The sequence below is a fragment of the Brassica rapa genome, chromosome A05, assembly GCF_000309985.2.
Source record: "Brassica rapa cultivar Chiifu-401-42 chromosome A05, CAAS_Brap_v3.01, whole genome shotgun sequence".
NCBI classification, from domain to species: Eukaryota; Viridiplantae; Streptophyta; class Magnoliopsida; order Brassicales; family Brassicaceae; genus Brassica; species Brassica rapa.
Genome location: NC_024799.2, coordinates 905,513 through 923,311, shown reverse-complemented (window position 1 = coordinate 923,311; position 17,799 = coordinate 905,513). Strand labels below are relative to the sequence as shown.

At 29.3% G+C, this 17,799-nt stretch overlaps 1 protein-coding gene across 1 annotated transcript; it reads left to right on the top strand.

The window, feature by feature from the left end:
- The first annotated feature begins 12,547 nt into the window (after positions 1 to 12,547).
- On the top strand, positions 12,548 to 16,198 carry LOC103866481 (ethylene-responsive transcription factor CRF5). Its single transcript, XM_009144414.3, has one exon. It carries the CDS (start codon positions 14,921 to 14,923, stop codon positions 15,728 to 15,730), a length of 810 nt encoding a protein of 269 aa, XP_009142662.1. The 5' UTR covers positions 12,548 to 14,920; the 3' UTR covers positions 15,731 to 16,198.
- Positions 16,199 to 17,799: the final 1,601 nt, after the last annotated feature.

The following is a 17,799-nucleotide window of genomic DNA, read 5'->3' as shown; positions in this document are numbered from 1 at the left end:
AAAAATTCAAAATAGAAATTGACATTAAATGTAGGTAAGATTATAACCTATAGCATTTACCTAGAAATTCAATATTTTTGTAGGGGTTAACACATAGATTTTGAGAAAATTTCAAAAAAATGAAAATTCTATTTTTTATGCATAGTTGCATCCTTCACTAACATATGATGAAGGTCAAAGAGTTTGGAACCTTTGTTGTCTCCGTTTCTAGAGAATAGCGATTTATAGTGCTTAGTCAACCAATTTAGGAGTATTATGAAGTTTTTATTAATTCATTGACAAAAAATTAAACGATGCCCATGTACCATGAAAGAGAGTTTAATATACATTAATACAAATGTAGAATGTGTTTAGAATTTTAAAACAACACTAAAGATCATAGGCTTCATTATATAGAGCATTACCGAAAAATTCAATATTTTCGTAGGGACCACATAGATTTTGAGAAAAATTCAAAAAAAATGAAATTCTTTTAATGCATAGTTGCATCCTTCACTAACATATGATGAAGGTCAAAGAGGTTTGAAACCTTTGTTGTCTCCGTTTTTCTAGAAAATAGGATTTTATAGTGGTTAGTCAACCAATTTAGGGAGTATTATGAAGTTTTACTAAATTAATTGACAAAATATTTAAACGATGCCCATGTACCATGAAAGAGAGTTTAATATACATTAATAAAAGTTGGAATGTGTTTAGAATTTTAAAACAACACTAAAGATCATAGGCTTCAGTATATAGAGCATTTACCGAAAATTCAATATTTTCGTAGGGTTAACCATAGATTTTGAGAAAAATTCAAAAAAATGAAAATTCTATTTTAATGGATAGTTGCATCCTTCACTAACATATGATGAAGGTCAAAGAGGTTTGAAACCTTTGGTGTCTCCCTTTTTCTAGAGAATAGCGATTTTATAGTGATTAGTCAACCAATTTGGGAGTATTATGAAGTTTTACTAAATTAATTGACAAAAATTTTAAACAATGCACATGTACCATGAAAGAGAGTTTAATATACATTAATGCAAATGTAGAATGTGTTTAGAAATTTAAAAATGACACTAAAGATCATAGGCTTCAGTATATAATGCATTTACCGAAAAAATCAATATTTTCGTAGGGGTTAACCCATAGATTTTGAGAAAATTCAAAAAAATGAAAATTCTATTTTAATGCATAGTTGCATCCTTCACTAACATATGATGAAGGTCAAAGAGGTTTGGAACCTTTGTTGTCTCCGTTTTTCTAGAGAATAGCGATTTTATAGTGGTTAGTCAACCAATTTGGGAGTATTATGAAAGTTTTACTAAATTAATTGACAAAAAATTAAACGATACCCATGTACCATGAAAGAGAGTTTAATATACATTAATACAAATGTAGAATGTGTTTAGCAATTTTAAAACAACACTAAAATCATAGGCTTCAGTATATAGAGCATTTACCGAAAATTCAATATTTTCGTAGGGGTTAACACATAGATTTTGAGAAAAATTCAAAAAAATGAAAATTCTATTTTAATGCGTAGTTGCATCCTTCACTAACAAATGATGAAGGTCAAAGAGGTTTGAAACCATTGTTGTCTCCGTATTTCTGGAAAATAGCAATTTTATAGTGGTTAGTCAACCAATATGGGAGTATTATGAAGTTTTACTAAATTAACTGACAAAAAATTTAATCGATACCCATGTACCATGAAAGAGAGTTTAATATACATTAATACAGATGTATAATGTGTTTAGCAATTTTAAAACAACACTAAAAATCTTAGGCTTCAGTATATAGATCATTTACCAAAAAATTAAATATTTTCGTAGGGGTTAACCCATAGATTTTGAGAAAAATTCAAAAAAATAAAATTCTATTTTAATGGATAGTTGCATCCTTCACTAACATATGATGAAGGTCAAAGAGGTTTGGAACATTTGTTGTCTCCGTTTTCTAAAGAATAGCGATTTATAGTGGTTACTCAACCAATTTAAGGAGTATTATAAAGTTGAACTAAATTAATTGACAAAAAATTTAAACGATGCCCATGTACCATGAAAGAGAGTTTAATATACATTAATGCAAATGTAGAATGTGTTTAGAAATTTTAAAACGACACTAAAGATCATAGGCTTCAGTATATAGTGCATTTACCTAAAAAATCAATATTTGCGTAGGGGTTAACCCATAGATTTTGAGAAAATTTCAAAAAAAATGAAAATTCTATTTTAATGCATAGTTGCTTCCTTTACTAACATATGATGAAGGTCAAAGAGGTTTGAAACCTTTGTTTCTCCGTTTTTCTAGAGAATAGCGATTTTATAGTGGTTAGTCAACCAATTTAGGGAGTATTATGAAGTTTTACTAAATTAATTGACAAAAAATTTAAACGATGCCCATGTACCATGAATTGAGTTTAATATACATTAATACAAATGTATAATGTGTTTAGAAATTTTTAAACAACACTAAAAATCATAGGCTTCAGTAATAGAGCATTTACCTAGAAAATTCATATTTTCGTAGGGGTTAACCCATAGATTTTGAGAAAAATTCAAAAAAATGAAAATTCTATTTTAATGCATAGTTGCATCCTTCACTAACATATGATGAAGGTCAAAGAGGTTTGGAACCTTTGTTGTCTCTGTTTTCTAAAGAATAGCGATTTATAGTGGTTACTCAACCAATTTAGGGAGTATTATAAAGTTTTACTAAATTAACTGACAAAAAAAATAATCGATACCCATGTACCATGAAAGAGAGTTTAATATACATTAATACAAATGTAGAATGTGTTCAGGAATTTTAAAACAACACTAAAGATCATAGGCTTCATTATATAGAATATTTACCGAAAATTCAATATTTTCGTAGGGGTTAACACATAGATTTTGAGAAAAATTCAAAAAAATGAAAATTTAATTTTAATGCATAGTTGCATCCTTCACTAACATATGATGAAGGTCAAAGAGTTTTGAAACCTTTGTTGTCTTCGTTTTTCTAGAAAATAGCGATTTTATAGTGGTTAGTCAAACAATATGGGGAGTATTATGAAGTTTTACTAAATAAACTGACAAAAAATTTAATCGATACCCATGTACCATGAAAGAATGTTTAATATACATTAATACAAATGTGGAATGTGTTTAGAAATTTTAAAACAATACTAAAGATCATAGGCTTCATTATATAGAGCATTTACCGAAAATTTAATATTTTCGTAGGGGTTAACCCATAGATTTTGAGAAAAATTCAAAAAAATTAAAAATTCTATTTTAATACATAGTTGCATCCTTCACTAACATATGATGAATGTCAAAGAGGTTTGAAACCTTTGTTATCTCCGTTTTCTAGAGAATAGCGATTTATAGTGGTTATTCATGCAATTTAGGGAGTATTATGAACTTTTACTAAATTAACTGACAAAAGATTTAATCGATACCCATGTACCATGAAAGAGAGTCTAATATACATTAATATAAATGTAGAATGTGTTTAAAAAAATTAAAACAACAATAAAGATCATAGACTTCAGTATATAGATCATTTTCGAAAAATTCTAATTTTCGTAGGGGTTAACCCAGATTTTGAGAAAAATTCAAAAAATGAAAATTCTATTTTAATGCATAGTTGCATCCTTCACTAACATATGATGAAGTTCAAAGAGGTTTGAAATTTGTTGTCTCCGTTTTTCTAGAGAATAGCGATTTTATAGTTTAGTCAACCAATTTGGGAGTATTATGAATTTTACTAAATTAATTGACAAAAAATTAAACGATGCCCATGTACCATGAAAGAGAGTTTAATATACATTAATACAATGTAGAATGTGTTTAGAAATTTTAAAACAACACTAAAGATCATAGGCTTCAGTATATAGAGCATTTACCGAAAATTCAATATTTTCGTAGGGGTTAACCATAGATTTTGAGAAAAATTCAAAAAAATAAAAATTCTATTTTAATGCATAGTTGCATCCTTCACTAACATATGATGAAGGTCAAAGAGGTTTGGAACCTTTGTTGTCTCCGTTTTTCTAGAGAATAGCGATTTATAGTGGTTAGTCAACCAATTTAGGGAGTATTATGAAGTTTTACTAAATTAATTGACAAAAAATTAAACGATGCCCATGTACATGAAATAGAGTTTAATATACATTAATACAATGTAGAATGTTTTTAGAAATTTTAAAACACACTAAAGATCATAGGCTTCAGTATATAGAGCATTTACCGAAAAATTAAATATTTTCGTAGGGGTTAACTCATAGATTTTGAGAAAAATTCAAAAAAAAAGAAAATTCTATTTTAATGCATATTTGCATCGTTAACTAACATATTATGAAGGTCAAAGAATTTTGGAATTGTTGTTGTCTCCGTTTTTCTAAAGAATAGTTATTTTATAGTGGTTACTCCACTAATTTAAGGAGTATTATAAACTTTTACTAAATTAATTAACAAAAAATTAAAACGAAGCACATGTACCATGAAAGAGAGTTTACTATACATAAATATAAATGTAGAATGTGTTTATAAATTTTATAACAACACTAAAAATCATAGGCTTCAGTATATAGAGCATTTACCGAAAAATTCAATATTTTCTTAAAGGTTAACACATAGATTTTGAGAAAATTTCAAAAAAATGAATATTCTATTTTAATGCATAGTTGCATTCTTCACTAACATATGATGATGGTCAAAGATGTTTGGAACCTTTGTTGTCTCCGTTTTCTAAAGAATAGCGATTTATAGTGGATACTCAACCAATTTAGAGAGTATTATGAAGATTTACTAAATTAATTGACAAAAAATTTAAACGATGCCCATTTACCATGAAAAAGAGTTTAATATAAATTAATTCAAATGTAGAATGTGTTTAGAAATTTTTAAACAACATTAAAGATCATAGGCTTCATTATATAGAGCATTTACCAAAAAATTCAATATTTTCGTAGGGACACATAGATTTTGAGAAAAATTCAAAAAAATGAAAATTCAATTTTAATGCATAGTTGCATCCTTCACTAACATATGATGAAGGTCAAAGAGGTTTGAAACCTTTGTTGTCTTCGTTTTTCTAGAAAATAGCGATTTTATAGTGGTTAGTCAACCAATATGGGGAGTATTATGAAGTTTTACTAAATTAACTGACAAAACATTTAATCGATACCCATGTACCATGAAAGAAAGTTTAATATACATTAATACAAATGTGGAATGTGTTTAGAAATTTTAAAACAACACTAAAGATCATAGGCTTCATTATATAGAGCATTTACCGAAAATTCAATATTTTCGTAAGGGTTAACACATAGATTTTGAGAAAAATTCAAAAAAATAAAAATTCTATTTTAATGCATAGTTGCATCCTTCACTAACATATGATGAATGTCAAAGAGGTTTGAAACCTTTGTTGTCTCCGTTTTTCTAGAGAATAGCAATTTTATAGTGGTTAGTCAACCAATATGGGAGTATTATGAAGTCTTACTAAATTAACTGACAAAAAATTTAATCGATACCCATGTACCATGAAAGAGACTGTAATATACATTAATACAAATGTAGAATGTGTTTAGCAATTTTAAAACAACACTAAAAATCATAGACTTCATTATATAGAGCATTTACCAAAAATTCAATATTTTCGTAGGGGTTAACACATAGATTTTGAGAAAAATTCAAAAAAATGAAAATTATATTTTAATGCATAGTTGCATCTTTCACTAACATATGATGAAGGTCAAAGAGGTTTGAAACCTTTGTTGTCTCCGTTTTTCTAGAGAATAGCAATTTTATAGTGGTTAGTCAACCAATATGGGAGTATTATGAAGTTTTACTAAATTAACTGACAAAAAAATTTAATCGATACCCATGTACCATGAAAGAGAGTTTAATATACATTAATACAGATGTAGAATGTGTTTAGCAATTTAAAAACAACACTAAAAATCTTAGGCTTTTGTATAGAGCATTTACCGAAAAATTCTATATTTTCGTAGGGGTTAACACATAGATTTTGTGAAAAATTCAAAAAAATGAAAATTAAATTTTAATGCATAGTTGCATCCTTCACTAACATATGATGAAGGTCAAAGAGGTTTGAAATCTTTGTTGTCTCTGTTTTTCTAGAGAATAACGATTTTATAGTTGTTAATCAACCAATATGGGGAGTATTATGAAGTTTTTCTAAATTAATTGGCAAAAAAATAAACGATGCCCATGTACCATGAAAGAGAGTTTAATATACATTAATACTAATATAGAATGTGGTTAGAAATTTTAAAATAACACTAAAGATCATAGGCTTCATTATATAGAACATTTACCGAAAAATTCAATATTTTCGTAGGGGTTAACCCATAGATTTTGAGAAAAATTCAAAAAAAAATAAAATTCTATTTTAATGCGTGGTTGCATCCTTCACTAACATTTGATGAAGGTCAAAGAGGTTTGAAATCTTTGTTGTCTCTGTTTTTCTAGAGAATAGCGATTTTATAGTTGTTAGTCAACCAATTTGGGGAGTATTATGAAGTTTTCCTAAATTAATTGGCAAAAAAATTAAACGATTCCCATGTACCATGAAAGAGAGTTTAATATACATTAATACGAATGTAGAATGTGGTTAGCAATTTTAAAACAACACTAAAGATCATAGGCTTCATTATATAGAGCATTTACCGAAAAATTCAATATTTTCGTAGGGGTTAACGCATAGATTTTGAGAAATATTCAATAAAATGAAAATTCTATTTTAATGCATAGTTGCATATTTCACTAACATATGATGAAAGTCAAAGAGGTTTGAAATCTTTGTTGTCTTTGTTTTTCTAGAGAATAGCGATTTTATAGTTGTTAGTCAACCAATTTTGGGAGTATTTTGAAGTTTTCCTAAATTAATTGGCAAAAAAATTAAACGATGCCCATGTACCATGAAAGAGAGTTTAATATACATTAATACGAATGTAGAATGTGGTTAGAAATTTTAAAACAATACTAAATATCATAGGCTTCATTATATAGAGCATTACTCGAAAAATTATATATTTTCGTAGGGGTTAACACATAGATTTTGAGAAATATTCAAAAAAATGAAAATTATATTTTAATGCATAGTTGCATCATTCACTAACATTTGATGAAAGTCAAAGAGGTTTAAAATCTTTGTTGTCTCTGTTTTTCTAGAGAGTAGCGATTTTATAGTTGTTAGTCAACCAATTTGAGGAGTATTATGAAGTTTTCCTAAATTAATTGGCCAACAAATTAAACGAAGCCCATGTACCATGAAAGAGAGTTTAATATACATTAATACGAATGTAGAATGTGGTTAGAAATTTTAAAACAACACTAAAGATCATAGGCTTCATTATATAGAGTATTTACTGAAAAATTTAATATTTTCGTAGGGGTTAACCCATAGATTTTGAGAAAAATTCAAAAAAAATAAAATTCTATTTTAATGGATAGTTGCATCCTTAACTAACATATGATGAAGGTCAAAGAGGTTTGAAACCTTTGTTGTCTCCGTTTTCTAAAGAATAGCGATTTATAGTGGTTACGCAACCAATTTAAGGAGTATTATGAAGTTTTACTAAATTAATTGACAAAAAATTTAAACGATGCCCATGTACCATGAAAGAGAGTTTAATATACATTAATACAAATGTATAATGTCCTTAGAAATTTTAAAACAACACTAAAGATCATTGGCTTCAGTATATAGATCATTTACCGAAAAATTAAATATTTTCGTAGGGGTTAACCCATAGATTTTGAGAAAAATTCAAAAAAAATGAAAATTCTATTTTAATGCATAGTTGCTTCCTTAACTAACATATGATGAAGGTCAAATAGGTTTGGAACCTTTGTTTCTCAGTTTTTCTAGAGAATAACGATTTTGTAGTGGTTAGTCAACCAATATGAGAGTATTATGAAGTTTTACGAAATTAACTGACAAAAAATTTAATCGATACCCATGTACTATGAAAGAGAGTTTAATATACATTAATACAAATGTAGAATGTGTTTAGCAATTTTAAAACAACACTAAAAATCATAGACTTCATTATATAGAGCATTTACCGAAAATTCAATATTTTCGTAGGGGTTAACACATAGATTTTGAGAAAAATTCAAAAAAACGAAAATTCTATTTTAATGCATAGTTGCATCCTTCACTAACATATGATGAAGGTCAAAGAGGTTTGAAACCTTTGTTGTCTCCGTTTTTCTAGAGAATAGCAATTTTATAGTAGTTAGTCAACCAATACGTGAGTATTATGAAGTTTTACTAAATTAACTGACAAAAATTTTAATCGATACACATGTAGCATGAAAGAGAGTTTAATATACATTAATACAGATGTAGAATGTGTTTAGTAATTTTAAAACAACACTAAAAATCTTAGGCTTTTATATAGAGCATTTACCGAAAAATTCTATATTTTCGTAGGGGGTTAACACATAGATTTTGAAAAAAATTCAAAAAATAGAAAATTAAATTTTAATGCATAGTTGCATCCTTCACTAACATATGATGACGGTCAAAGAGGTTTGAAATCTTTTTTGTCTCTGTTTTTCTAGAGAATAGCGATTTTATTGTTGTTAATCAACCAATTTGGGGAGTATTATGAAGTTTTCCTAAATTAATTGGCAAAAAAATTAAACGATGCCCATGTACCATGAAAGAGAGTTTAATATATATTAATACGAATGTAGAATGTGGTTAGAAATTTTAAAACAACACTAAAGATCATAGGCTTCATTATATAGAGCATTTACCGAAAAATTTAATATTTTCGTAGGGACCCATAGATTTTGAGAAAAATTCAAAAAAAATAAAATTCTATTTTAATGCATAGTTGCATCCTTCACTAACATTTGATGAAGGTCAAAGAGGTTTGAAACCTTTGGTGTCTCCGTTTTTCTAGAGAATAGCGATTTTATAGTTGTTAGTCAACCAATTTGGGAGTATTATGAAGTTTTACTAAATAAATTGACAAAAAATTTAAACAATGCCCATGTACCATGAAAGAGAGTTTAATATACATTAATACAAATGTAGAATGTGTTTAGAAATTTTAAAACAACACTAAAGATCATAGGCTTCAGTATATAGTGCATTTACCGAAAAAATCAATATTTGCGTAGGGGTTAACCCATAGATTTTGAGAAAATTTCAAAAAAAATGAAAATTCTATTTTAATGCATAGTTGCATCCTTCACTAACATATGATGAAGGTCAAACAGGTTTGAAACCTTTGTTGTCTCCGTTTTTCTAGAGAATAGCAATTTTATAGTGGTTAGTCAACCAATATGGGAGTATTATGAAGTCTTACTAAATTAACTGACAAAAAAAATAATGGATACCCATGTACCATGAAAGAGAGTTTAATATACATTAATGCAAATGTAGAATGTGTTTAGCAATTTTAAAACAACACTAAAAATCATAGACTTCATTATATAGAGCATTTACCAAAAATTCAATATTTTCGTAGGGGTTAACACATAGATTTTGAGAAAAATTCAAAAAAAATGAAAATTCTATTTTAATGCATAGTTGCATCCTTCACTAACATAAGGTCAAAGAGGTTTCGAACCTTTGTTGTCTCCGTTTTCTAAAGAATAGCGATTTATAGTGCTTACTTAACCAATTTAGGGAGTATTATGAAATTTTACTAAATTAATTAACAACAAATTTAAACGATGCCCATGTACCTTGAACGGGAGTTTAATATACATTAATACAAATGTAGAATGTGTTTAGATATTTTAAAACAATACTAAATATCATAGGCTTCATTATATAGAGCATTTCTCGAAAAATTATATATTTTCGTAGGGGTTAACACATAGATTTTGAGAAAAATTCAAAAAAATCAAAATTATATTTTAATGCATAGTTGCATCATTCACTAACATTTGATGAAGGTCAAAGAGGTTTGAAATCTTTGTTGTCTCTGTTTTTCTAGAGAGTAGCGATTTTATAGTTGTTAGTCAACCAATTTGAGGAGTATTATGAAGTTTTCCTAAATTAATTGGCAAACAAATTAAACGATGCCCATGTACCGTGAAAGAGAGTTTAATATACATTAATACGAATGTAGAATGTGGTTAGAAATTTTAAAACAACACTAAAGATCATAGGCTTCATTATATAGAGTATTTACTGAAAAATTCAATATTTTCGTAGTGGTTAACCCATAGATTTTGAGAAAAAATTCAAAAAAAAAAAAATTCTATTTTAATGGATAGTTGCATCCTTAACTAACATATGATGAAGGTCAAAGAGGTTTGGAACCTTTGTTGTCTCCGTTTTCTAAAGAATAGCGATTTATAGTGGTTACGCAACCAATTTAAGGAGTATTATGAAGTTTTACTAAATTAATTGACAAAAAATTTAAACGATGCCCATGTACCATGAAAGAGAGTTTAATATACATTAATACAAATGTATAATGTCCTTAGAAATTTTAAAACAACACTGAAGATCATTGGCTTCAGTATATAGATCATTTACCGAAAAATTAAATATTTTCGCAGGGGTTAACCCATAGATTTTGAGAAAAATTCAAAAAAAATGAAAATTCTATTTTAATGCATAGTTGCTTCCTTAACTAACATATGATGAAGGTCAAAGAGGTTTGAATCCTTTGTTTCTCCGTTTTTCTAGAGAATAACGATTTTGTAGTTGTTAGTCAACCAATTTGGGGAGTATTATGAAGTTTTACTTAATTAATTGACAAAAAATTTAAACGATGCCCATATACCATGAAAGAGAGTTTAATATACATTAATACAAATATAGAATGTGTTTAGAAATTTTTAAACAACACTAAAAATCATAGGCTTCATTATATAGAGCATTTACCTAGAAATTCAATATTTTCGTAAGGGTTAACACATAGATTTTGAAAAAATTTCAAAAAAATAAAAATTCTATTTTAATGCATAGTTGCATTTTTCACTAACATATGATGAAGGTCAAAGAGGTTTGAAACCTTTGTTGTCTCCGTTTTCTAAAGAATAGCGATTTATAGTGGTTACTCAACCAATTTAGGGAGTATTATGAAGTTTTACTAAATTAATTGAAAAAAAATTTAAACGATGCCCATGCACCATGAAGAAAGAGTTAAATATACATTAATACAAATGTAGAATGTGTTTAGAAATTTTAAAACAACACTAAAGATAATAGGTGGGGGAATATTGTGAAGTTTTACTAAATTAATTGACAAAAAATTTTAAATGATGCCAATGTACCATGAAAGAGAGTTTAATATACATTAATACAAATATAGAATGTGTTTAGAAATTTTAAAACAACACTAAAGATCATAGGCTTCAGTTTATAGAGCATTAATTGAAAAATACAATATTTGCGTAGGGCTTAACCCATAGATTTTGAGAAAATTTCAAAAAATAAAAATTTGCGTAGGGGTTAACCCATAAATCGCTATTCTTTAGTGTTGTTTTAAAATTGGTTGACTAACCACTATAAAATCGCTATTCTCTAGAAAAACGAAGACAACAAAGGTTTCAAACCTCTTTGACTTTCATAATATATATGTTAGTGAAGGATGCAACTATGCATTAAAATTGAATTTTCATTTTTTTGAATTTTTCTCAAAATCTATGTTTGAACAACCCCTACGAAAATATAGAATTTTTCGGTAAATACTCTATATAATGAAGCCTATGATCTTTAGTGTTGTTTTAAAATTTCTAAACACATTCTACATTTGTATTAATGTATATTAAACTCTCTTTCATGGTAAATGGGCATCATTTAATTTTTTTTGTCAATTAATTTAGTAAAACTTTATAATACTCCCTAAATTGGTTGAGTAACAACTATAAATCGCTATTCTTTAGAAAACGGAGACAACAAAGGTTTCAAATCTCTTTGACCTTCATCATAAGTTAGTGAAGAATGCAACTATGCATTAAAATATAATTTTCATTTTTTTTTGAAATTTTCTCAAAATCTATGTGTTAACCCCTACTAAAATATTGAATTTCTAGGTAAATGCTCTATATAATGAAGCCTATATAATGCTCTAAATAGAATTTTTATTTTTTTGAAATTTTCTCAAAATATATTTGTTAACTCCTACGAAAATATTGAATTTTCGGTAAATGCTCTATATACTGAAGCCTATGATCTTTATTGTTGTTTTAAAATTTCTAGACACATTCTAAATTTGTATTAATGTATATTAAACTCTTTTTCATGGTACATGGACATCGTTTTAATTTTTGTTAATTAATTTAGTAAAACTTCATAATACTTCTTAAATTGTTGGACTAACCACTATAAAATCCTTATTTTCTAGAGAAACGGAGACAAAAAAAAGTCTCAAACCTATGTGACATTCATCATATGGTTAGTGAAGGTTGCAAATATGCATTAAAACAATATTTTCATATTTTTGAATTTTTCTCAAAATCTATGTGTTAATCCTCCGAAAATATTGAATTTTTCGGTAAATATTCTATATACTATAGCCTATGATCTTTTGTGTTGTTTTAAAACTTCTAAACACATTCTATAATTTTATTAATGTATATTAAACTCTCTTTTATGGTACATAGGCGTCGTTTTAATTTGTTGTCAATTAATTTAGTAAAACTTCATAATACTCTCTAAATTGGTGGAGTAACCTTTATAAAATCGTTATTTTCTAGAGAAACAGAGACAATAAAAGTTTCAAACCTTTTTAACCTTCATCATATGTTAGTAAAAGATGCACTATGCATTAAACAGTATTTTTATATATTTGAATTTTTCTCAAAATTGATGTGTAAAAAACATCAGTTTATATCTCTGTAAAAAACACCAGTTTATATTGGTTTGTGGACTAACCAATATTTTCGTAGGGTTCAAATATTTGTTAATTACAGAGATATAGGTTCAAATAGCAGACTCCGAAATAGTCTGGTGAAAAGTAAACTCATATTGTATTTTACATACAAGTAGTGAAGGATACACATTCTATGAGGCTATGAGCTAATCTTCATTCACCTTTCTCTCAAAACAGTTTGTATATGTGTAGATTCATATTTTTATTATGTTACGTTTATAAAATGTTGAAAAATCTAAAATTATATTTTATTCTGAATCAATTCTTTTGACATTTACTTTTATTCCGTTTATTCAAGCACACAACTTAAACTTTAAATTATAAACGTTATATATTTGAACTCCAAACTCTGCAGTCTGAAAAGTGCCATTGAACATTAGTCAGTCACAATGCTCGGGTTCGGTTCGGGTTTTCGGGTTCGGTTTATTTGCCCAGCCCTACTCGACATATATGTTCTATTGTTTACTTAAGAATTAATATCTAAAATGTAATCCTGCAAATGATAAGTAAAGTGAATAGTATGTTTATTAATTAATCAGTGATGATGTTTTTCTCATCAACTAAACAAACATAAAGAAAGACATAGACAACAGAACAAATAAATAAAAAGACCACCTCGTTTCCTACCTACACCAACTCATACCTCATTTATATAACAAACAATAATGGTACATATATTTAACAAACAAGAAAAATCTCATGCCTTACCTCTCTTGCAACTTCTTTTGTGATCACTTTGTCTACAAGGTTCTTCATGTGGCCCATTAGGCTAATATAGTCCAAATTCTCTTTCGATTTCTCTTTTTTTCTATAATTAGATTAATGCACACCATACACTACATATTCATTGTCGATTCTTATACTCCATATATGGTTCCACTAAGGATCTGTTAATTTATATTTAATTGTATTTAATCTTAAACCGTCATATTAGTCAATTACTTTGGCTAATCATGCAAAAGATTTGGTTATGGCCCGCAATTTCTATTACAAAACTTATGAAAGAAGATGTATCCACGTCCATATAAGAACCTGAGTAGGTCAAAACTTCAGTGGAATATAAAGAGAAATATTAGAGGAGTTTTTTTCATACATCAACTTGTGAGAACATCCAATTTTTTAAACACTTATATTGATTAAGAACATCCAAGTTTGACCGTATGTATCCCTAAACTTAATGTTAAGTGCCTTAATATGTAGAGGAACATAACTATCATTTGAATAAAATTTTCAAATTTTGCTCCCTAATTCAAGTCCAGTGTTAACGCTGAATATAGTTATAATATAGGAAAGCAAATAATCAGGGCTGCAGTCACTTGATCTCCAAGCAAACATATCATAATTTTCAAAAAAATTAAAATAATCAGAGAGACATTCGAATTATGACGAGATCATAATGATAACAGCGTCCTTTCCCAAAGCTTTTGAGAAAACATTCCATAAACATCATTACCATAAAATTCATAATTATCGTAGTGGGTCAAAAGCAGTGTGAGTGACCAGTCTCACGTGACAGAAGGCCCATTTCTTCTCACAAGCACGTAAGGTACACGAACATGCATCACGCGTGGAGATTGCTCAAGTAGCTTGTATACCAAGCTATGAAACCATTAATAGGATGGTTTAGACCAAACCGAACTACGCCAAGTGTCGATAGTCTAGCTCACAGATCAGAGAAGTGGCTAGTCGTTTGAAGCGCCACTAATCTCTCTCTTAATGACTACTACTACTTAAAAGCCATTTTTAATACTGTACTAATAGAAAACATAATTATGACATTTCCGAATAAAATATTGAAAAAGTTTTTACATTCTCGGAAATTTCACAATAAAAAAATGAAATCTTCCAAAATCAAAAAGGAAAGTAAGTAAAAATTTAAAATTTAAAAATGGAAAAAGCAATAAATAAGGCGTGACTATATTTAAAAAGGGATGTTACTAACGAACGGCGATTTATTCGTAGCCTTTTTGACTCTTCCTTCTTCGTAACTGTTAATCCAAAATCTACTCTCTCTCTCTCTCTCTCTCTCCCTTGTTAGTGTGTATTCTTCTTCTCCGATCTCTAAGAGAAATGAAAAGCCGGGAGAGAAATGTTAAGTACACGGTTCACCGGAAGCTTACATCACTCAGCCCAAAGGTTGTGAAAATCACAGTGACCGATCCATGCGCTACCGATTCCTCCAGCGACGAAGAAAACGACGACAGGTTCGTGTCTCCCGCCAAGAGAGTGAAACGTTACGTGGAAGTAATCAGGTTCTGCGACGCTGCAAAACGCAAGAAACCGACGAACAAGGCGGCGGAGCCAGTCAAGTACAGAGGAGTGAGACGGCGGCCGTGGGGGAAGTACGCGGCGGAGATTCGCGATCCTTCGAAACGCGCTCGAGTCTGGCTCGGAACGTTTGACACGGCGGAGGAAGCTGCCATCGGTTACGACAAGGCCGCGATTCGGATCAAAGGACGTCACGCTTTGACGAATATTCTCACTCCTCCGTCAAGTCCGCCGGCGATCGACCTCGAAACGGTCTCTCGCTGCGACGACTCGGCGGTGGAGGAGTCTCAGTCTAGTAGCATCATGCGTTCTCCTACTTCTGTTCTCCGTTTTAGCGCAGGGCCCATTAACCTCTCCTCGGCCCATCAAGAAGCTCCGGCGGGTTTGGCCTCGCCCGATCCGTTTTTCTTGCCTCCCGAACTGTTTCCCGCGAGAGACTGTTTCTGGGATTCCGAAATTGCCCCTGATCCTTTGTTTCTAGACGAGTTCCAGTTATTACCGAACAGCAGTACAGTCTCGAAGTTGTCGGAGAGTTTTCCGTTAGGCGTGATCGGGGATTTGAGCTCTTGCTCGTGGGATGTGGATGAGTTTTTCAAGGATCATTTATTCTGATTAAATGAGAAAAAATATTTTTCGGTTTTTTCGAGTGATGAGTGTTTGGTGATGCATCTTGGTCGTCCGTTTTCCTTTTTTTTCCAGTTCGACCAAGGTGTACGGCTCCGATCAGTTGGAAGAAGGAGGGGGAATCCCGGAGAAGCGTAACGGATTCTTCTTAATTTATTATTCGTAATTTTTAAATTTTATGTTGCGAGTAAATATAGTATTAGATTTTTATGTTGCGAGTAAATATAGTATTAGATTTTAAAATTTGTGAGTTTTGAATTGGGGATTTTGGGGAGGTTTGTGTTGTTTTGATATTTTTATGTTTGTCACTATGCAAGGAAGCAATCTATTATTAATTCTAGTATATCTTATAATAAATGTAAATCTTTGTCTTTTGTTCCTTCCCATGAATCTCACCAAGTGGGGGTTGTTTGTGTGACATGTCACATTTTTCTTATTATACATGAAAACATCAAATCAAACTCTTCTCCTAAGTTCTAGCAATAAATAATATCCAACATATCTAAGACCAAATCAACTAAAAATCTAATTTAAACATTCTATCAAAAGATAACAGATTGTTTTATTTTGTATCTGCATATATACTCAAATGTAACTTTTTGGCATTGTGTCAGAGCAACAATGCCCATTAATGTGAAGAACCAACTTATTTAATCTTATCTAACACAGCAAATTGTCTTCACTTTAACACCATTATCAATTTCAAAGACAACCACTTACAACACGTTTTACTTCTTGTATCCAAAATTCACGTCTATGCAAATAGTTAATTTGATTGGACATAAACAGCAAAACTAAACTATACAAAGTTTGGTATACATCAATCTTTTAAGGAGAGGAAGTGAGTAGATAAAAGCAATGAAACAGTGTTAATAAGAGAAAGACAATGTATTGGGACATGAAATTTAAAGGAAAGACCACAGAGTCTTCAGTTTTGGAAATGGAAATTTAAAGGAAAGAGTCTTCCAATGAAGATGAAGACTTCTCATGATCTTGTCGTTGACCTTAGTCTCCCACTATGATTTATTTAATTATTTTTTCCAATGTATCAAACTTTAGATTACGACGTTTCCTAATATCATTACAGAAACATCTTGTAAATTTGTCATTAATTTATTCACATGGTTTAAACCTGTCACTCTCTTCCTACTTTTGGAAATGTTTTATATTAGATTGTAGACTTTTCTTGCATTTCTACTAACTATGTTTTTTCATCATCATTTTTCTCCAATTGTGACGAGAGTGTAATCAAAATAGACATGCCAAAAAGAAAAGAAATCGTATTTGAGAAACTCAAAATAATAGAAAGGGGTCTGTGAACTGTGATGTTTTAGAAATAAAAAAGGACCATTCACCAAAAACAGCAATGACAACAACAGTATTGGTCCGTTCGAGGTTTAATTTGACCAATTGAATAGATTTGTCTCTTTCGTGTGTTTTAAAAACTGGACCAGACCATTTTCACTTCCCGAAGTACGACTAGACTACGGAGAGACCTTCTGCTCGCAATGAAGCAACGCTCCACTCATCTACTAGGAGGAATTCTATATAATTATTCTGAAATTTTAACTTAATGCGAATGGTAGGAGATGCTCTGTTAATAGTCTTTTAATCAATGACAGGCAAACAAAAAAAAGTTTTAAAACAACTAGATTTTTTAACCGCGCTACGCGCGGATAAGATATTATATGTATTTTTCAATTCTAAAAAATAATGTATAATATTGTATTATATTATTTAAAGAATAAAAAATAAGACTACATAACATTAATATATTTTTTATATTTTCTTTGTGGAAATCATTATGTTGTTTGATTGTTGTACTTAATTCACATATTTGCATAGATATTTGTGATAGATGAATAACTATATTTTTATTATCAGTGAATAATATATATTTATTTTATAATATAAGAAAAATGGAATTATTTACTTTTTAACAAACTTGTCTCATGTTGGGGACTCGGTTATAGACATATCATATTCAAATGAAACATTTTTACATATATCAATCTTCTTAACAATCAAGAAACAAATCTGAATATCAAAACAATATC

Coding starts and splice junctions, on each gene's coding strand:
- LOC103866481 (XM_009144414.3), top strand. CDS start 14,921: ATGAAAAGCCGGGAGAGAAATGTTAAGTACACGGTTCACCGGAAGCTT.